Here is a 23,298-nt window from a genome sequence, read left to right as displayed (position 1 = left end):
CGCGACCCCTTGTGTCAAAATTAGATGATTAAATTTTCGCAATTTTTACACCATTTGATGACCGGTGGCGCCTCTAGTGTTTGTTCGGGCGGATGGTATTTTACTCCCGCTTATGGCCATTAAAGAAAAAGTTCTAAAGGGGGATGTTTTGTGCACTTTACAAATTAAATTTTTAAAATTAATGTTCAAATTTGGCGCGTGGAAGCTACGCCCTCGACAAGGATAGATAGAGTAGAAGAACCGCGTGTGCAACAAAAAAAGAAGATAAATGAATGATTGGTGTTTGCGACAGTTTCCATAGTGATTTACTTATTCACGTAAGTATAATGATCAAGGTTTTAAAGCGCGAATTTAAGAAAATTTAAAAATAAAACTGGCAACGTTCAAGTTGGAAATATGAAGTTTCTATATGACGTTTATATGACGTTATATGACGCTATATGACTTTCAAAAACCATATCTGTTTATTCCCAGTAATTAGTAAAATATACTACTCCATATATCAAGAGATTCGCAAGAATGGCGTCAGATCTCTCATACATTGACGTTCCCGAAAATTGCCAGCCCAATAAATTGTTTAAACAATGGGCTGACGATTATAAGACGAATACGCGTTCAGGAATGGTCTTTTTTAACTTAGCCACATCATTCAAGTAGGTAAAAATGATTTTACTTTTATACCTACACCCGATGCTACAATGTTTATATTTATATTTAATATTCATTATACAGGGTTGTTCACCACATACGACACGGAGTATTGTAGCTAAACGATTAGATTTTTAGAAATTGTTAGTTTTGGATTCGTTGAAGGACTATTAGAGCTACAATTTAAAAATAAATTTACAAGATACAGAGTGTCCCAAATAAGTAAAAAAATATAGTTTTTTTTAAATTGAACACCCTGTATATTATTCTATTTTTAGATCATACGATTGAAATAAAGATAAATTTGATTAAGGTTTATCACACTTAAACCTTACCGTTTTTGAAATATTTTCAATTTTGTGAAATTGCAATAAAAAAATTAAGGCCTCATTTCTTAAAGGGTATCAAAGTTTTTAATACTAAATATTTACTTAAGATTATTTATTGATCAGATATTGTGTTGCAATAATAAAAATAATACTACCTTATACAGAATGTCCAAAAATTTATATTAAATAATTACTAGATTTAAACGGCTGTAACTTGCTTAATTTAAATGGAACACCCTGTATATTTTACGTGAATTAGATGCACAATTTAATTTTCTATCAAATTGTATTAAACTATTTTTTACCTATCTCTACAAGTTTTCTTAGAAAATGCATTTTCTTATAATTTAGACCTCATTTATCACTATACCCATGGAATATTGACATTTTATATTTTTTTTAGAGCAACATGTAAAATTGTACATTTTATACAAAATGTACAAGTGGTAAAAATAATAATATTGCAAGCCCATTTGTTTACAAAAAAAAAGAAAACTATTTAAATCTTTGTAAAAGAGTATACCAATTAAATATACTAATGCGATATGGCTCATATAATAATAGTTTTAATTAATAAATTATTCAAAATAAATGTGGATTTGACTCAAAAATCAATATAATAATAAGTTAGGAAAATTAACGTCTCTGTTATAAATAAGCAATCGTCAAAAAATGAAATAAAATTTATAAGGTGTTACTTTTTACCACACTGTCTAATACATATTCAAAATTCAGTTTTTTTAGTATTTGAAGCAATTATTTTTAATCAATTAATGTAGTTTGAATAATACTGGTCATATTAATTGGTCCTCTTTAACAAAAAATATTAAACAGTTTTTTTTATTGATATATAGTTCTCTTATGTGATATAAGGGAACTATATCGACAATATTAGTATCTGTACTTTTTAAGACTTTGTTACATCTTTAAAAATAATCTAAAATGTCAATATTTCATGAGTATAGTGATAAATGAGGTCTAAATTATAAGAAAATGCATTTTCTACGAAAACTTGAAGAGATAGGTAAAAAATGGTATAATACAATTTGATAGACAATTAAATTATGCATCTGATTTTAGTAAAATATACAGGGTGTTTCATTTAAATTAAACAAGTTATTGCTGTTTAAAGCTAGTAATTATTTAATATAAATTTTTAGACATTCTGTATAAGGTAGTATTTTGTTTATTATTGCAACACAATATATCTGATCAATAAATAAGCTTCCGCAAATATTTAATATTAAAAACTTTGATACCCCTGGAGAAATGAAGAAAAACAAATTTTTTACTGCAATTTCATAAAATTGAAAATATTTCAAAAATGGTATGGTTTAAGGGTGATAAACCTTAATCAAATTTACCTTTATTTCAATCGTAGAATCTAAAAGTAGAATAATATACAGGGTGTTCCATTTTACTTATTTGGGACACTCTGTATCTTGTTAAAATATTTTTAAATTGTAGCTCTAATAGTCCTTCAACGAACCCAAAATTTACAATTTGTAAAAATCTAATCGTTTAGCTACAATACTCTGTGTCGTATATGGTGAACAACCCTGTATAGACATCCAGATCACAAAACTAGATATACATGTTACATATACCGACTGGAAAAAACAGTTAACAATAATTCATTCTGTATATTTAGTTACATCATTTTTTTGTAAAATTGTTGGTCAACTTTCAAACTAGCCAGGCATCTATTTTAGCCGTAACATATATAAAAATGTAAGTTTATCTTTTAGAAATGGAGATGTGTCTAACAGAACTATGACGCTCCAAGAGATTTCTGATGACGGGGGTATAATTTTTTATACGTATTTGAATAGCTTGAAGGCAAAACAAATAGTAAGAGGAACTTGAAACACTTATTTTTATACATCTATCAGTTAATTAAATTTTGTAGGAAGAAAATCCTCAAGTTTCTGTAAGTTTTTTGTTTTTATATACAAATGAAACATCTAATAAGAAAATAACACAACAGGTATGTATTTATACACTGCAACCTTTTAAATCGGAAGAGGGTTGCCTTTTATACAGGGTGGTCCGATCTGTATTCCGGAAACTTCGGCAGCATATTCTGCAGATAAAAATAAGTAAAAAAGTTCGTATAAATGTATTGTTACGGATTCCGTGGGTCCACTAATTTAAACTCACGATAAAATACTTAACGAATTTATTTTCTCACTTTATACACAATTACTAACTTATAACACACAACAAACTAACTATTTATAAGATTCCTTCACCAAATTGTCCGATTTTCAATTTCCACGCGGTATATTCAAATTTCAAAAACTGTCTCAGTTGTCGATGGCTCCGGCTTATATACTCTATTGACTGCTTCGAAATTTCCCCAATTCTCGGAAAGCGTACTTTCATACCAGACAATTCTATTGTCTGATTCCCCTTACTTCTCGACTTGACAAAAGATGGCGCCTGAAAAAGTCTTTTAATTTCTGGCGGATACGTTGCGGTTGTGCAGGCAACCAGTAATACATTTTTAATTTCTGGCAGATACGCCATTTTTCTTGACATTGCCCCCTTCTCAAATTTGATCGTCCCGATCAAGGTTTCCTGTCTGATATCTCTTCAATCGATCCAGATGAACTACCTTCATCTTACTTCTAGGGCTGCGTTGAATCCGGTACACAACATCATTTATCCTCTTGATGACTGTATAAGGACCTTCCCATGCTGGAGTTAACTTTGGGGACCTCCCTTTCTGCGCTGTGGGTTATATAACCATGCCCAGATCGTCCTGTTGAAATCCCGCGTAGAGTTAGCTCTGAGGTCGTAACGAAGCCATCCGTCACTGGCTAGCGTAATTCATTTCTTATCACGGCCTTATGAATTCCCAATAATCTTTCCTTCCTAACGATTCTTTCGAACGACAGTCCAACGTTATCTTGTTCCATTTTTCCTCCAGATCGAGTACTTGGTCCTTGTCTAGCTGCGCCGTCCACTGTCAGCGGTTTTTCCTTACAACGTTGACACCATTTCTTAACATCTTCACAATAATCCACCCAGTAAAAACGGTCTCTCAGCTTGCTCAGGGTCTTGTTTACCCCAAGATGGGCTCCAGTTTTACCACCATGAATTTCTTCCAATACCTGGGTAACTTTCTTCCTTGGTACCAGTAACTAAGTTGTTACTGTCCTGCCATCCGCACTTTCTCACGTGCGCTTTAACAATCCATTCTCAATAACCAGTGAATTCCACTGAGCCCAGAGAGCTTTGAAAACGAGCCCTCTGTACGCAATATCCTGCCACGGTGGTCTCTCGCCGTTACCTTCCTTGAGCCGTAGTATTGCTCCGATGTCTGGATCTTCCATTTGATCTTTCCTCAATTGTGTCGTCGTCCACTGTTCATCAGCTCCAAGCTTAAAACTCCTTATTCTGATAGTGCTTTCGCGATGTTTCATTTTCTTGTCCAAGGTAGCTCGTCGTCGATCTAGGTCGTTGTCGATAATTTGTACCCGTCCTACACGGCACCCAACGGTTTTCTCTAGTTTCCCGAACACAGTCTTCTTGGTATCACCAGGTATCATCACAATTTTCGATAATATTTCTTCCATATTTCCTGGTCTCTTCTCTTTAGATACAGAAAATTCCTCATTTCCGATTTTCAGGATGTTTCTATGGTGATCAAACGAAAAACCATGTTGACTGATCACATCCATACCCATGATAAAATCATCTTCAATGTCCGCCACTAAAACGCTATGCCGAAACTTCAAATTCCCTAACTCCAATTCCATGAAAGCCTCTCCCCGTACAACGGCCATTTCCCCCGTAACTGTACGTAAATACACTCTTCTTCTAAGAGGCATCATCTTCAATCCTCGCACTGAGTTAGTCTGCACCAACGATACCATAGCGCCTGTGTCCACAGTCATTCGATTTCTTCTACCATTGACCTTCCCGTTGATCACCAAACTGTCAGCGGTTTTTCCTAGACTCCTAACGGAAAACATCCTAGGGGCTCTGTTTTCTTCAGCCAATACTCGCTCATTAGTGTTGATTTCCGGGTGCCTATGTTCTCTCGATGGTAAACGGAATCGCATTTGGACGCGGCAATCCCGTTTGATGTGGCCATTCCTGCCACATCTATAGCAACTTATGTCCTGGGATCTTCCGATGTGCCGATGTTCTCTGGATGGTGAATGGAATCGCATTTGGATGCGACAATACCGTTTGATGTGGCCATTCCTGCCGCATCCATAGCACCTCATGTCCTGGAATCTTCTTTGGTTCTCTGTCTGGGTGTTGTTGACTTACTTGTTTATTAGTAGCTCACATAGTTTGTCGAATTTTCTACACATCTCCTCCAAACTTCTGTGGGTACTCTCGGGCTGTTCCTCTACCGTTACCGATCTTATCTTCGGTCTAGGGATGGCGCTAAAAGCAGCTTCGATTTCCAGCGCCCTGACCAGTGCTTCGCTGCTGGTAGAAAATCAGGATATTTGCAGCGCCCTCTGCGCCTGATAAAGCACTGAGCAGCGAGTTCCTCCCTAAATCCTTCCGGTGCTCCTGGGTATGCTAGATGTACCAGCCGACATATGCTAGATGTACCAGCCGTTGCTTCAAATTCCTGCAGACTCTCTCCGGACCTCTGCAGGCGTGTCTTGATCTGGGCCTGGGAAAGTTGGCGTCGATGTTGGTCGCCATATCTCTGTCCAGTGCAGCGACCAAAGTTTGGTATTCCTGCTGTTGGGCTGCAGGAATAGTTTGCAACAGTTCCAGGGCAGGGCCTCGCAGCGCGATGACAAGTGCTGCTGCTTTCTCTTGGTCAGTCCATCCATTGGCAGCAGCCGCTGCTTCAAACTGGCGGTGGTACATCGTCCAGGTGGTTTGTCCATCGTAGGTCGGTGCCTTGAGGTTCGCAGTTCCAGAAACGCCAGGTGTCCTTACTTGTACCTTGGTCTTCTGTAGGTCCATCTCTAATTTTTCCATTTTCTGCTGAAGGCGCTCCTCCAGATCTTCTACGACTTCTTGGAAGTGGGTCTCTTGTCTTCGTTCCGAATTTTCGATACTCTGTTGAATACGGTCCTGCTCTTCTTGTTTGTCTTGTTGTCGCTGAATTTTTAAATCTTCTAAAATTTTCTCAAGCCGGTCCTGTTCTTCTTGTTTGTCTTGTTGTCGTTGAATTTTCAAATCTTCGAAAATTTTCTCAAGCCGGTCCTGTTCTTCTTGTTTTTCTCTACGATGTCGCTCCTCGAAATGAATTTCCAAATTACCTAACATTTTCTCAAGCCGGTCCTGTTCTTCTTGTTTGTCTTGTTGTCGTTGAATTTTTAGATCTTCGAAAATGTTCTCAAGCCGGTCCTGTTCTTGTTGACGTCGTAGTTTTTCCTCTTCCTTTTCTCTTTCTAATCGGGCTCGCTCTTCTTCTCGTTCTTTACGGAGTCTTTCTTGTTCTTCTGCTTTCTCTTTTTCTAGTCGGGCTCGCTCTGCTTCTCGTTCTTTACGGAGTCTTTCTTGTTCTTCTGCCTTCTCTCTTCTCATATTCTCCATAAAATCGCCCAATAATTTGCTTACTTCCTCCATTTTCTTCGCTTGTTCCCTTGTACCAACCATAAAAATACTCTAATTCGGTCTAAAAATCTTCCAATCCACTTAATTTCTTCTTAAAGTCCTCTTGAATCCCACTTCTGACACCAATTGTTACGGATTCCGTGGGTCCACTATTTAAACTCACGATAAAATACTTAACGAATTTATTTTCTCACTTTATACACAATTACTAACTTATAACACACAACAAACTAACTATTTATATGATTCCTTCACCAAATTGTCCGATTTTCACTTCCACGCGGTATATTCAAATTTCAAAAACTGGTCTCTGTCGATGGCTCCGGCTTATATACTTATTGACTGCTTCGAAATTCCCTCACCTCGGAAAGCGTATTTCTTCTCATACCAGACAATTCTATTGTCTGATTCCTTTACTTCTCGACTTGACTAAAAGATGGCGCCTGAAAAAGTCTTTTAATTTCTGGCGGATACGTTGCGGTTGTGCAGGCAACCAGTAATACATTTTTAATTTCTGGCGGATGCGCCATTTTTCTTGACAGTATGTCCTAAAATGCTTAGTTTCGGAGATCAGGGTGCAGAAATTTCATTTTTATTTCGATTTTTTCCAAATAATTTATGAAGTAACGTTGAATAAAATTGGTGTATGGGAGTTTTTTGACATGAGGAATTTGATTTTCATGTCAATATGACTCCTATATCAAGAGACTTTAACTCCTATTTGTAGGGGGCGCCACCTACATGTTATTTCGTCGGTGCCAGTATTACCCGTAACATATACAGGGTGAGTTTTCTACGATGTTCTTTATGGGTATCTCGGAAACTACTGGAGATAGAGAGTCGGTTAAATGGGGAAAGAATTGCAGTTTTGTGGGGTCATAAATATGCACCTTTCAGATTTTTGAAAAAGTTCATGGTTTACTAGATATTTCGAAAAAAAAAACAAATTTTGGCTATTTTATAAATGGCCCCCAATTCCATTATAATACATTTTAGACAAAAAAGTTTTCAGATAAAAGTTGTAGATATTGAATTCTCCGCTTTTTTCTAAAGCCTGTAGTTTTTGACATATGACACAAACTTATGTTTTTTTAAATGGAAACCATAGTTGGCCATGACTTCATAAAAAGCGCCATTTTTTAAGCTTTTCAGCGATATAAGATATAATATGGGTTTTTCCAAAAATTGCTGAGTTATAGCAAATTCTTATAATTTTTAAACATTTTCACTTAGTTAGTCATGGAAACAAGTTCAATCGTCTTTGCTCTCAGAAATGTCACACTGTAAAATCCAAACTTTGTAAATTATAATAACCAAAAATTGTAACTATGAATTGTTCAAATGAAGAAAAGCGTGTATGATTATTGGTTCAACTTTCCTTCGCCATACATTTTCGAGGATACGTTACATACGCTTTTTAGAGAACGGGTTTCAAGACATGTTAGAAAAGTTAAATTTAGAGACTCGCGCATCAATAGAGTGGTTCCAACATGACTTTCATTATGACACTTCCCCCCCCCCCGCAAATAATGAAAGAAATGTTAAAAATTATTTATATCATAATTATTCAAACTCAGGGATAGGAAGGGTTGGACTAATTGCATGGACCTCCTCGATCACCTGACCTATCCATTTTAGATTTTATGCGGTATATTTTTTGAACATTTTCTGAAATAATTGTAATAATAATTTAAGTGTATGTAGAGATATTATTTTTTTAAGTTTTAGTTTGTGTAACGCAAATTGTAAAGAACCGTTTAATAAAATATTAGTTAGTTTTTATAAGTCAATTAGTTTTTTTATAAGTTATAAATTTATAATAATGAAATAAATAACAGAATAAGAATACCATACCAACTAAGTGAAATTAGCCAAGAAAGATTATAATTAGCTATAACTCAGTAATTTTTCGAAAGAAACATGTTCTAGCTTATATCGCTGAAAAGCTTAAAAATGGCGCTTTTTATGAAGTCATGGCCAACATTTTGTGTCATATGTCAAAAATGAGAGGCTTTAGAAAAAAACGGAGAACACAATCTGATTAAGGATGTGATTATCTACAATTTTTATCTGAAAACTTTTTGTCTAAAATAGATTATAATGGAATTAAGGACCATTTTTAAAATAGCCTAAATTTGTTTTTTTCGAAATATCTAGTAAGCCATGAACTTTTTCAAAAATCCGAAAGGCGCTTATTTATGACCCCACAAAACTGCAATTCTTTCTCCATTTAACCGACTCTCTATCTCCAGTAGTTTCCGAGATACCCATAGAGAATATCGTAGAAAACTCACCTTGTATATTTTTGTTGTAGTTATAGTAATATTTGACAAGGATTTAAAATAAATTATGAATTGCTGATTAACTTTTAGGTAAATTTGTGACTGTCACATTCGTTTTAGGTTCGAATGAAGGGCCGTATAGAGACCATGCGCACGTGTTGCAACGCAAAAATCTTCGAAAAACAACCGCTGTACGCTAAAATTCGAACTGTTATTATTGCAGAACAGGGTGTACCAGTGGCTTGGGAAGAGCTAAAGAAGAAACATGACCGCGTATTGGCTAAAGTAAATAAAGGAGAGATGGAATTCAAAGTGCCTAAACAATTGTAAGTAGAACTACAAACTTACAAACAAAAATAGGCAATCTAAAAAAACCCAAATTCTAGTGTCTAAACATAGTTGAAACTTAATAATTGATTATGAAAAAAAAACATGAATACACATAAACAACGAAATACCAAAAATCTTGAAAAAATAATGAAAAAACTCACGCAAAATCGATTGTCGTCTACCGGGTGCGTCTCAAAAGTGGCTCATCCCTATAACTTTTTTATTTCTTCAGATAAAAAAACGAGATTTGGTATGTTAGTATATCACATAAATTAGAATTGATGGACGTATTCAATTGTTTTTGGTCACTTCCTGTTTCACCGGAAATGACTACAACTTTTGATTTTTAAATAGCACTCTCGGTATTTTTTTACTTTATTCGATAGAAAACGACACTCTGAATCGAACGACATATCATATGTCAACTTTTGACATATTCGCTCGAAAACAAATTGTATTTTAAATTTCGATCTAGAGTGCCATGCCAAAACACTAATTTTTAATCAAGGAGCCTTGGAAAAATAGATTTGATCGTATAATGTTTTTGGTGTCTTATCCTAGCCGGTTAAAAGAGTTAAAAGATGCCTAAATCGTATTTTTAATCATATATCTCAATTTTTTCAAATGGAACGAGGGTGGCTCATTAGCATATTTGGAAAAAGCATCTTTTTACCAATAATTTCATACTACACACTTGGTATTTCGAGTCAAATTGTCGTTATGAACTGCAGGTTGTCAATTTCAAATAAACCAAAGAATAAACCTAGCTAGAAAAAGAATGGACTCTGCCATACTGAAAAATGGTCCTACAGAAGTGGCGCCATCTATTGAGTAGGGCTTGTTTTAAATGGATCGAAGCGCGGGCTTCTTAAATGAGCGTATTTATTGAATTTTACTCTAAAATATAGTTAAATTTGATTATTAATCTTATTTTTTACACAAATTCAACAATACTAATAACAAGTATCGTTGAGAAGTGTAAAAAATAAGATTTAACAGTATAATTTATACAATTATTAAATAAAATTAAAGCCAAACATGTGTAAATATTATTTATTATTTAAAATTTTTATTTATAAGTCAAATATTTAAACATCGTTTATTATAATAAAACAAGACCAACGTAATACACCCAAAGTTTTGTAAATGGAGTAAATATAAATAAATTGCCAAATGATGGCAAAAATAAAAGAATTACATTATATTTTTAGGGCCACAAACAAAAGGAATTGTCTAATTAAAACACATATAACAAATTATAGTTTGAAAAACGTTTGTTAATCATTTATTTGATACTACTATGATTGGCGCTATGACAACGACAATATTTTTTGAGAATTTGACAATAATATGACAATGGCCGTTGGAAACTACGGAAACTACAAAAAAATTCTGATTTAACGCCATCTGGCAAAAACTAGTAGCAACTTCTTAACCTAAAAATTAATTGCACTACCACCTAGTGGCTAGGGCTGGAACTATTTTATTTGAGATTTCCGTGGAAACGGTGGAACCGCTTTGCTATTTCACTTTCCGCCCTGAAATAAACCATATGCGAAAATGTCAAAGTTGACATATTGTCACACCCATTTGTAGGTTATGACTAGGGGCATAGCAAATAATAAATACTTCAATTTAACTTAATAATCAATTTAATTAATCTACAGATAATAATAATTATAAAACTAAATGTGTATATATTATATTTATGGACGAACATCATCACTGGCTCGGGGTAGTGTCAGGGTAATTAACGCCAATTAATTCACAGTTCTTGTCAGGTTGGTAATGGGATAAGACTGGTGGGCTTATGAGTTTTTCTTTTAGTGTGTTGAATGCGTTGATTTGTTCGTCCTCCCAAACAAATCCAGTTTCTTTTTTCGTTACTTTATGTAACGGATGTGCTATTTTCGAAAAGTTTTCTATAAATTTTCTATAGTAATTACATAACCCAATAAAGCTTTGTACATCTTTTACTGACTTTGGCTCTGGAAAATTCTTTATTGCCACCAGTTTATTTTCATCGGGGAGAATACCATTTGACGATATATTATAGCCTAAGAGATTAATTTCTTCTTTCAAATATTCGCATTTCTTGGGTTTTAATGTAAGCCCTGCATTTCTAAGGCGTGTAAAAACTTTTCTTAATTTATTTAAATGTTCTTCCATTGTTTCGGAAAAAATTATAATATCATCTAGGTATATGAGAATTTCTTTCCATTTTAAATCCCTAAAAACTTTATCAGCTAACTGTTGAAATGTGGCGGGTGCATTACAAAGACCGAAACTCATGTAGTTGAATTCCCACAAGCCATGACCTTGAGCTTGAAATGCTGTTAGTGGTTTAGACTCCTCCTCTATTTTTACCTGCCAAAATCCAGAAAACATGTCGAGTGACGAAAAATACCGAGCTTTACCCATATATGTAAGTATGTCATCTATATTAGGAATTGGATAAGTCGACTTCTTCGTAACTTCATTCAGCCGTCTGTAATCAACACAGAATCTCGTTTCGCCGGATTTTTTCTTTACTAATACTACAGGACTAGACCATGGAGAATTACTTGGCCTTATTATGTCGTACTTCGCCATTTCTTTTATTTGGTCGTCTATAATTTCTCGTTCTTTTTGAGACACCCTGTAGGCTTTCCTCTTTATAGGTTTCGCATCACCAACGTCTATAGAGTGCTCTACTAGTTCAGTTCGTCCCATATATTTTGGAGACTTAGAGAACACATCGTTAAATTCTTCGAGGAGTCCGTGTAATTCATCTTTTATTTTCTTGTTTTTTATATGTTCGATCTTGTGATCAGCCATCGTGACGATTTCACCCTCATCCTTCTCTTCTTCTATTTGTAATAAGGGTAAGTCTAAAATATTATAATTGCATGGTTGTTTTAAAAAGCCTAATGTAGTCCCTTTATATATTTTAATTGTATTACTTTTTCTTGTTACCAGATCTACCAATAAATTATTTCCTACGTAATAAGGACTGGTCAAGCAAATAATCCCTTTTTTCCTTAAAAACTCGTCTTTCTCTGTAAAATACAATTTGTTTAAATCTTCTGTATTTAAAATTTTATTCACTGCTTCTATTTTTACACTGATTTCAACATTAGGTTTTAAAACATAGTCTTCTTTTACACTTAACTTACATTCCTGTTTTTCGTTCGCATCGGTTTCCAATAGTTCTAAATTTTCTAATAATTCTAAATTAGAGCACGACTGAAAATTATCTTTGTGATTTTGCTTTCTATTAAAGTCCAAAATGAATTCCGTATTCTTACTAATCAATGTCACAGTTTCTTTTTCGTAATTAATTTTTGCCTTATTTTTTGACAGGAAGTCTGTGCCTAAAATCAAAGGTCTTGAGAGGTTTTCTACTACTAGAGCTGAAACGTATCCTGAGAGCTCGCCTAATTTTAATTGTACGTCAGAAGTACCTAAGGGACTTATCCTATAACCACCAGCTGCAACCAAATTAACTTGTGAATTTATGGGCTTAATTTTGTTGACTAGATGCTTACTGATCACACACTTACTCGATCCTGTGTCTAGAATTATATCTACGTTATAATTATTATTTACATGTCCTTTTATTATTAGAATTTCGTGTTCACTGCCCCCAGTATATAGGACGACTTTGTTGTGGCAGTCTAATTCAGCCGTCCTCCTCCGTTTGGGGATGGTGTTCTAGAGAACGACACTCTTCTTTGGCTGCGGTTATTTTCATTCTCACACGAATAATGACCTGGCCGATTGCATGAGGTACATCTTGGTCTACCATCTCGGCATCTTGTATTAGGAATACCTCTAGAAAAGTTCCTACCCCTGCCTCTTTGCCCTGGAGAAAATCTTGTGTTGTTCTGAATGGTCTGGGTTTCTCCTCTATAATTTTGTCGTTCTGATCTGGCACCATAATTGTTGTTTGTCTCAAAATTATTAGAAAAACGATTAGGTGGCCTTGAATTTCGATGATTATATGTGCCACGACTGTATGTTCCAAAATTACTTTGGGTATTACGACGTCCATTCCGAGAATAGTTATTCCGATCTTGATATGTAGTTCTTGTCTGCCTATTCGAATTCTCCGTAATCGACAAAAGCGACGTTTGTGTCGTCATTTGATGAACCAACGCTCGCTCTCGTATTTCACTTAGCTTAAGCACAAGAGTTTTTAAAGTGTCGTAGGTCATATTTGCGTTGCTCATCAAATAATATGTTTCGTAATATGACGAGTGGAGTCCGTTTTCGAAGTGGTCACGGAACGTTTCGAATGCCATGTTTGGATCAATTTCTTGTGCTAGCGCTCGCAGTTCAAAATAATATTTTTTAATATCTTCATTGTCGTTTTGTTTCCTGGTATTTAGTCTGAATTTTAACTTTCGCATCGGTTGTTCACCGCTAAATTCTTTTATAAAGTCTTTTTTGATCTTCTCCCAATCATTATTATTGTTTGTGTCATCAACTATGTACTCGGTGTACCAAAAATTTGCTGAGTTTTGCAAGTAATTCCCAAGATACGTAATTTTATAAACATCGCTCCAACCATTGCAATTTGCTATTCTGTCATATTTTTTAATGAATGAAATGGGAGAGTCTAGACTAGGTTCAAAATTAGGGGGTGAAAGAAATTTAGGTGTTGCCGGGTTTTTTTGTTCTGCAAGAGCGTTTTGTAAAGTTGTGTTGTTAGCGTTAGCCATATTTTCGGTTTTATTTAATCTAAGTGTACGTGGTTTCTCTAGAGGTGTATTAACAATTTGAGTTTGTTGTTTACAAGTATTATTTTCTGTAACTGGTATTGAATTTAAATTAATAATTTCAGAATTATCAGTTACGATTATAGATGAAGGTATGGCTTCTTCCTGACAATTTTTTGGTAAAACAAGACTAAATTTTAGTTTATTTGTATCGGGAGTTGCAGTCCTTTCAGGGCTACGTGACAGAGATGCTCTTGGTTGGAACGGATTAATACTAGTACTTCTGTGAGTAGGATTAAAATTATTTTCAATCTCAGACAATCTTTGATACGGTGGAGTACTTTCTACAGCTTCTTTATTTTTTTGACTCCGAGTTACCCTTTTATCATCACTCATAAGTATAAATCTAAATTTTAACGCACAAATACAATTTTTTTTTTTTCTTTAAAAAAAAATTCTAAATTGATTATTATAGGTTATAGGTTAAAGGTATCAAATAAACAGTAAAAAATATTCAAGAAACATAGTAAAATAGACACACAGTAAAAATATGGAGTAAAAAAAAAATTAAAATAAGATTCGAGGAACCTAAATAGACAATACTATATATTATACCCTGATTCGCACAGTTGTATTAATGAAGTTTTCTAACTCGAAGTCGGCTCGTGCTATTTCCTTCCAATTTACAATTAAAATGTCAGCATAATACTTAATTTCTCCGTTTAATTTTCTCAGTTTGTATACGGTCTTTCCTATTAACGTTCTTTCTAAACATTGTATATCTATTTTAATTTTTAAGAGTTTCTTGAGAATTTTAACTATTCTTTTTTCATTCCCTTGATTTATATAAAAGGTAATTTTATCTCGGAGATATTCTAAAGCCTTAATTTTATTTATTTTTGCCATAGATAATATGAAGTTATAAATACGTGTTTAGAAATAAAATTAAAAATAAATAAGAAAAACTGGAGTAGTATACTGTAATTAAATTATCTTAAAACATTATAGTTATAACTTGGAAAGAATAGCATTTGTAAATCAATAAACATAAACATAATTATTATTCGTAAATTAACTAACATCAATATAATTATAAATAGTCAAAATATTTATTTAATTAATTATATAATTTTTATTTTATTATAATTATTCAAAAAGAGAGCTTGGCGCCTCCACCACATATGTCACACCCCATTTTGTGGGTTATGACTAGGGGCATAGCAAATAATAAATACTTCAATTTAACTTAATAATCAATTTAATTAATCTACGAATAATACAATAATTATAAAACTAAATGTGTACTTACATATTATATTTATGGACGAACATCATCACTGGCTCGAGGGTAGTGTCAGGGTAGTGTAACGTCAATGCCGGAATCTCGACCGCGACCTTATCGAACATCAATTCTCGACTATCGACTGTTCCCCCAACAGGTGACATTTTTGTATTTATTGGTTCGTTACGTCGAATCATCGAATCAGCATTATTGGTCTATCGGTGCGATGACCGGTGCGATGACCGCGTTAGTGCTGATTTGATGATTTTATAAATTTGTAATATTGAAAGGAAATATTTTCGCAATTGCCAATTATGCTTATAACTTTGATTTTTAAAACTTTACTTTTGTTGCGTAAATGCTAATGAACTTTATTTATCTTATATTTCCTTTCAATCGAATTATTAATTTACGAAATATATTAATATTAAATATGTTACTTTATATATCGAATAATTCCATCCTTGAAATATGATATGTCATTCTATTCAGATTGTTATTTTCCATTGAATAAAGTAAAAAATACCGAGGTGCTATTTAAAAATCAAAAGTTGTAGTCATTTCCGGTGAAACCGGAGGTGACCGAAAAACAATTGAATATGTTGAATATGTTAATTAATCCTAATTTATGTTATATACTAACATACCAAATCTCGTTGTTTTATCTGAAAAAATAAAAAAGTTATAGGGGGTGAGCCACTTTTGAGACGCATCCGTCAGCCTTTCGATTAGCCGCCCTCGCTTTCAGCCCCGGGATCGCGCCGGCACACATGACTTTTTCATAATGGCTACAGAAATGGATGCTTCTGAAAAACAGCCATGTAACGATGATAAGGTTTTTTATGTAGCCAGCTGTTAAACTATAAATCAAGTCAAATTTTTACCGATAACGGATTGATCTTCGTTGGTGCAAATGTTTTTTTTTTTATTTTCAGTGTTTTATACAAAATTATACCTGCAAGGTACGATTTCTACTACTTCAATGAGAACGAAATTGGAGACAGGATATTTTTTTCCAAATCCGAAGATGATAAGTGGGATCATGGTCACCTTACTGCCTAATATTGTTTTTCAAACAGATCGACGAGTAACATGTTTTTTTAACAGTTCAGTATAGTCTACTAATGATTTATGAAAATACTTAGATTATGTTAATAAATGAAAATAAGTTAGTTTGCCAAAAATAGCTTTTTTTGTAGAATTTTAAAATACGACGCTGCAAAAAGGTAATTTTTTGCATTTTTAATATCTCTTCTGGTACTTTACAACAGAGCTTTGTAGATCCTCATGATAAATCGGTTTTTGGTAATACAGGGTGGCGCCTCTCATACGCCGCGGAAGCTCCAAGGAGAACGACAGTTTGTATTGAAGTAAAATTTTGTGAGCATATGTAGGTAAACTCGGAGCACTTTTTAAAAATATAGAGAGTTCTACAGGCTGTCCCCAAAAAAGTTACATATCAAAGTTGTGTTTTTTGTAATGGAACACCCTATATATTAATTGATTTTCGGAAAAAAATAAAAAATAAAGGTAAGTTTTATTAACGAAGCATGTGCCTAAAATATAAAGGTTTTACATACTTCACATTTTGTGAAAATGAAGAACAATTTTTAAATTTCAATAAAAGCTACCTAAATTGGAATTTACCCGGTATAGCATAATATTTAGTTAAAATGACTATTGACCTTAAATAAAATTAAAAACTTGACCTAAAGTTATACAGGAGAACAAATTTATATTGAACATTGGTCTCCTTTAAAAGCAAGTTACTCTTTTATTTTAAATGGAACACCCAGTATATTATTCCAGTGTTCAATAGGGAATTCATATATCTTCAAATATTATTAAAGACTTTCCTAAATATGTATTTTCAATTTTATGATTTAATGTCAGTAGATCTTTCTTATTTGATGAAATCTAGGTGGCCTGTAATGTGTCTAACGTTACTTCAACATAGCTGACTAATTAGTCCAACTTTAAAAACTAGTTATCATTTTGTGTCAATTTAAACAAAAAAAAATCTCACAAATTTGCCAAAAATGGAAACTTATATGACATCAGAGAGAATTGATAATGATTCTTATTAGGTGGTGAATGCAGTGTGCAATCTTTATTTTTAGTTTTAGTTTATTTAGTTATTTTAGTTTCAATATTAACCAATATACAGGGTGGTCCGAACTGTATTCCGGTAACTTCGCTAGCATATTCGGCAAATAAAAATAAGTAAAAAAGTTCCTATAAATGTATGTCCTAAAATGCTTAGTTTCGAAGATACAGGGTGTAGAAGTTTCATTTTTATTCCGAATTTTTCCAAATAATTTCATAACGTCAATATTTAAATGAAAATTGGTGTCTGTGAGTTTTTTGCCATGAGAATATGTCTACCTACATGTGGTTTAACTGTTTTGAAGAGTATAACTTTTCGTCCGTACCTGTATAAAACTACTGAGTGAAAAATATACAATTCCGTTATTTCTTATTAATAAATTGTCTTGGTAAAAATCGCTGCTAGCAACCGTTCTCAATATATTTAGAATGGAAATAGTCAATACGTGTCATTATTGACAAAAAATAAACATGTTGAGTAGATAGTTATTTGACTGAAATTATAAATTTGACTTTTTCACTTAATTTTTATCTGCCAAAGCTGCCGGGTTTCCGGAATATAGTTCGGACCACCCTGTATATTGAAGCCAGCGTGTTTATTTTTGTTAAAGAAACAGTGACTTTGAATAAGAAGACTAAGGAAGGAGCATAATGCAACCATGTATTCATGCATGGTGGGCGGAAAAAGAACTCTAGGGTGGGGATCCTTGACAGTTCTGTTTGACGATTCATTTGACACATTTGAATTTGATTTGAAATTTTGTGGATTTGTCAGTCTTTACGGAACTTATTTTATGTTATTTATTATTTATTCTACTATTGATAATTGTATCTATAGAGGTAGTAAATCTAGATGAAAATTGTGGCAGAACTTAAATTAACAGTGACACTATCGCGATTTATCGAAAAAGACTCTACTAGACTAGTTGGTTGTGTAGCGTGCGGTATATCTCGGCAAAAATTGAATTGAAATAATGGAACAACTTTTCGCTAGTAAGTGACTATATAATATACATACGTGTAAGTAAACCGATCATTTATGAAATTCACTTAAATTAACTAAATTATATATTTTTCTTGCATTTTAGCTTTTATTTATTACCATGGCTGGGAAACTTAAATGGAAATGACAGTTCATTAAAGTTTTCCTCAAGATGCAGAGCGCAAATTATTAAAACTGTCAATATTAACAATGCAAATGTCAATATCTGACAATAATAAAATTTGATTTTTAACTGTCACTCAGAGACGCTTTTGTTGTGATTTTACGGTTTGATTTGTCGAATTATTGTAAAATTAAATTCCTTCAGATTTTTTGCCAGTATTCTGTTTTAGACAATGTTTTTTAAAAATGGTGGGACAATTTGTGTTTTGTAATAACTCTTAATTATTTTTTATCATGGAGTTTAATTGTCGTACACCTGGTTTCCGAAGGATACAATGGTAAGTAAATTAAACATATCTACTTACAGTTATAGATTTTTTAAATTAGTACTGCTAATAAATGCTACTTGCAGAGCAGTTATTTAATTTTTTTACGGTGCATGTAAGGAATTAAGGACGCGCGTTTTTTTTTATGATCAGCAGATAATTACATCTGATTTAATTTGTTTTGATTATTTCAGGTCCCAAACGGAAACAAACTGGGAATCTTGCCTACACCAAAATTATATACCTAGCCGTTTCCAATTCACTTCAAAGGGAGGAAAATTATGTAAAACTGCCTGCTATTTGCTGAAAACCGCCAAAGATTAAATTATAACTGTAACAACTTAATATATACTATTTCTAGTATTTTTAATATATTTTTTAATTAATATCCGACATATAAGAACACTTTGTATGCTTTTAATTCAGTTGATTTATCGTGTATAATATGTTCGACCTAATTAAAAGACAAAGTGTTCTTATATATGTCTAAATTATTTTAAATTAACTAAAGAACCCCCCTCCCGCACCCCTCTCTTCCATTAGTATTTCTTCCTCCGTCTACCAGAGGCGCCCTTGTATAATAAAATTGAAATGTATTATAAGTTGCCTATCTATTTAATAGTATAAAGTCTTTTATCCATAGATTTAGGAAGAACAGATATCATTGTGCATTTAACCCGATCAAACAATCGGGTGACTACGTACTGTAAAACCAACTGAGATAGAGAAGGCGACATTGCCACGTCTCAAATTTGCGCCTATCTACTTAGTTTGATTTGCCCAGAAAAAGATGACTTTAAAACCTTCACCGGATATCAATAAATCTCAATTTCTTAATTAAATTAATAGTTTATTTTTAAAGAAGCATGCGTAATAATATGTTATTAACCAGAGGATATATGCGTTACTATTAAAGGACATGTTTACTGTTTAATGTGTTGAAACGTCTAGAACTATTGGCAACGTCGCTGCTAGTCTTCCAGAACGAAAATGAGCCGTCCGTCCCACCACCCCTCGCGAAGGCCCTTGGTCCATTATGGTCCATTATAGCGTACTACGTTTAGCTTACGGTGTGTTTGAAGTCGGAATCAAGTCCGAAGTGAACTTTTCAGTGTTTTTCAGCAGTTTTTGTTTTTGTTTAACGTACTTTTGAATCTGAGAATTTTCAATATGATACGACAGTGTCAAGTGTGTGGAAATATAAGCTCAAATTACCCGAATTTGTCTTTTCACAGGTAGGTACATATTTCCGCCGTAATTGTACGTAGGCGTCCCACAAGAGAGCTCCTTACAATTAAAATAATTTCTAATTATATTTGTTGAATTTGGATCTATTAAAACAAGAACGTAGTAGTCGGTAATTGAATTATAATTCGTCTCAATTACTACCTAACTGTTGTAGATCATAACAAATTTGAATATAAACGTTGCATTTGAAACTTTATTATAAGCCAGAAAGTGACATTTTTTTCTTAAAATTGCGTCATATTTTGGTCATTATATACAATATTCTAAAGGAATTTTGCTCAACAAATAAACAAAGGTGTTTACCCGACCTTTTTTGCATTTTACTGCTTTATTATAACTGCCCCTTCCGCCTTGTTTAGGCAATTTTTTACCACCGTACAAATACCTCTTCCTAGAGTTATTTGTACGGTGTGTTTATCTTTTTTTTAGAATGGGACGAACTGTAAATAATTTTTAGGCTACTAGTTTTATACATACCTATATAATAATAATATAACGGCTGTATATATATGTATATGTATATATGTATATATATATATGTACATACCTATATACAAAATGACCCAGGCCTCCAAAAAAACTTTTTATCTATTACGTTTTTGGTTTGTGATTTTTATTTCAATTTTTTACATAAGATGGGGGTCATTATAGCGCACATTTTCAAAATATTTTTGTCAACATACAAGGTGATTCAAACCGCATACATATGCTTAATACAGTTCATGAAGATTGAGACATTTAACTAAAATTTGATTGTCTGATGAAGCTACCTTTAAAAGTAATAGGTTTGTAAATAAACGTAATATTCATTATTATGCGACAGAAATCCGATACTGTAGCACACAGATTTGATACTTTTAATGATAAATGCCTTCTATTGAGAGACTAAAAGGTAATTGCCTCGAATCAGAGCCATCATAATACAAGAAGAAGACCGAAAGTCAAATCTTGTCTTATATTTTCAAAAAAACACAATTTTCTCATTAAATATTGATTTTAGGTATAGGAAAAGATATTAATAATACAAGATTAAACAACTATTACATAGTACTTTACAGGAAGCTGATTGCGAACTAACTAAATCGTTACTAATTACTAATTTTAAAAAGTTCTTTTTAAGATCAAAAAAGGTAAAACTAAAACCTAAATTATCATTTGAGATTAAACGGGAAGTTCTAAATAATGTTGCCTATTCTAAACAAGAAAAATGTATTTATAAGTTTTATAACATCTCTAATTAAATTTGGACGAAAATAATATTTCTGTTTGCTGTAGGTAATTTTCTCAGGGAAAATACGTAAATAAAAATGACTTTTTAAGTAAAAAAAAGTCAAAAGGACAAGTTATTCCAAAAAAGGACTGTCCTTTTCAAAAAAGGACAGGTGGCAACCCTAGGTATTTCTGGAATGGAAATTTAATGGCAAATCTACAACTTTAGTTTGAAAATATGTTCCGGCCCCCTATGTTTACAAAAATGTCTAAAATGTGCTTTACCATTGCCTCCATATTCTGAAAAAAAATTGAAAGAAAAGTCACCAACCGCAAACCTAATATTGAACTGTTTCGGAAGCCTGAGTCACCCTGTAAATATTCAAAAGTAACTGAAAGTTTATATAGAATTAACTAAAAGTTTAAATTGAAAATCGACGTTGGAGCGATTTTCGAAAACTACCTACTAACGTTTCAACATAAGTATATGTGGGATATTAATTATATTATTATATTAGACCTTATAACAAAACTCATCTGACGAAAAAGTGTTAATGTAGTATATTAATATGGAGTAACATTTTACTAATTACTTTACTTTACTTTACTAATTAAATTCGTTCCAAAAACGATACGCCACTGGCCATTAGAACAATCAAATGCGCCTAGTTGCCGGGGTCCGGAAATTTACGAACTTCTCTGTCTCTTCTGTCCTTGTTTGACACATTGGAATGTTTGATACACTACCAGCAGTATTTATGAATGAGATGTTCAGTCTATATAATGTCTTTGCTTTTTTATCTATGTTTATTACTTGTCAAGATTAGATGTCAAAAATTTAGATACGTTAATTTGACTTACCTGCTTCAGTAGCGTATCGGATGTTTGTGTTAATAAATACTTATTATAACTGATCTATTTTTATTAGAATTATATATTTTTTATAACAATTTTAATAACTACCAACATTTATTCACAACGTAAAATAAAACAACAAATTATTGAGTCTACCCCACGTCTACCCTACATCATAGTTTACATTTTTAAATAAAATTAGAACGACACTGATAAACCAGATTTAAGTCGTATTTGAGGCCTATCGCGGTGTACCCTAAGATTTTTGATGTCTCCTTCCTTAGTCTTCTTATTCAAAGCACAGTACAATAATATTTTTAGTTGGTATTGAGACAAAAGTAGTAAACTTACCGAAAAATATCCAAAAAATGAGTTACGCCACTTCGTGATAATTGGCGACGATATGTCAGCGCTGCAATATCATAATTATTGAGAACTGATTCATTGCTATATACCAATTTCATGACTACAGGGACGTTCAAAAATTACTTTTTCGGCCATTTTTTCATTAAAGATTGTATTTTATATGCATGAAATATAGACATATACGACAAGACAGTTAAATATCTAGAAAAAAGAAAAAAAATTGATTTTTTTTTAAGAATCGACCGTGGATTTTTCCGACATTTTGCATAACGCTTCGTAATCTCCCGGACACCTTTTCTATTACAAATTTGCCAGTAAGGTTGCGCAACGTTTGTTCATTCATTCAATTGACGCGTATGCTTTTAAAGTTAATTATATATTTTCAAAGGGTTCCCTGTGCTTTCAGATAATCAGATTTAATCAGTGCTGTGTTGCCATAATTTATTTATTTTACCTTTTAACTAAATATGCCTTTTATGATAAACATAATCTAAATTTAATACTTAATGTGCATATTCTGCAGTGTGATGAATATCTACAGTGTGACGAAAAGACTCATATAGTTTACCCTGTGACTTTCTAAAGCCGAACAAAGATTTTTTGAAAGCAAGATTTTTTAAATTAAAGTTGGTATGAAACAGAGCGCGCAATAAACAAAAGTATTTAAAGTGTCTAAACAAGTTATATTGATATTGTTCTTTTATATACGCTAAAATACCTTTAATAAAAGTATAAGAATAGTTAAAAAATATGGTTTAACATCAAATTTAAACCATTTTTGGTTTAAATTTTAAACCATACTCTTATACTTTTTATTAAATTAATTTGAATTAATCTAAGATTAAAAAGTCCAATAATAAAGTGTGCATATAATTGACACAAGAAATTATTATTCATATTAACGATTTTAACTATAGTATGTCCCCATCAGGTGTCCCCCCAAACTTTTTGCTTATTTTAAAATGGTTAAT

The 23,298-nt window shown here is 32.8% G+C and overlaps 1 protein-coding gene across 1 annotated transcript in view; it reads left to right on the top strand.

The window, feature by feature from the left end:
- The first annotated feature begins 283 nt into the window (after window positions 1-283).
- Window positions 284-23,298, top strand: part of LOC115880673 (pyridoxine/pyridoxamine 5'-phosphate oxidase-like) — a 41,613-nt gene continuing 18,598 nt past the window's right edge. The window contains exon 1 of the mRNA XM_030897960.1: window positions 284-653. Within this exon, the coding sequence (XP_030753820.1) occupies window positions 520-653 (134 nt within the window). The 5' untranslated portion in view covers window positions 284-519. The remainder of the gene's footprint in view (window positions 654-23,298) is intronic.

Source organism: Sitophilus oryzae, unplaced genomic scaffold (assembly GCF_002938485.1).
Source record: "Sitophilus oryzae breed Bouriz unplaced genomic scaffold, Soryzae_2.0 scaffold_1082_pilon_pilon, whole genome shotgun sequence".
Taxonomy (NCBI): domain Eukaryota; kingdom Metazoa; phylum Arthropoda; class Insecta; order Coleoptera; family Curculionidae; genus Sitophilus; species Sitophilus oryzae.
Note: the sequence above shows the minus strand (reverse complement) of the source record. Positions and strands in the feature narration are given on the sequence as shown.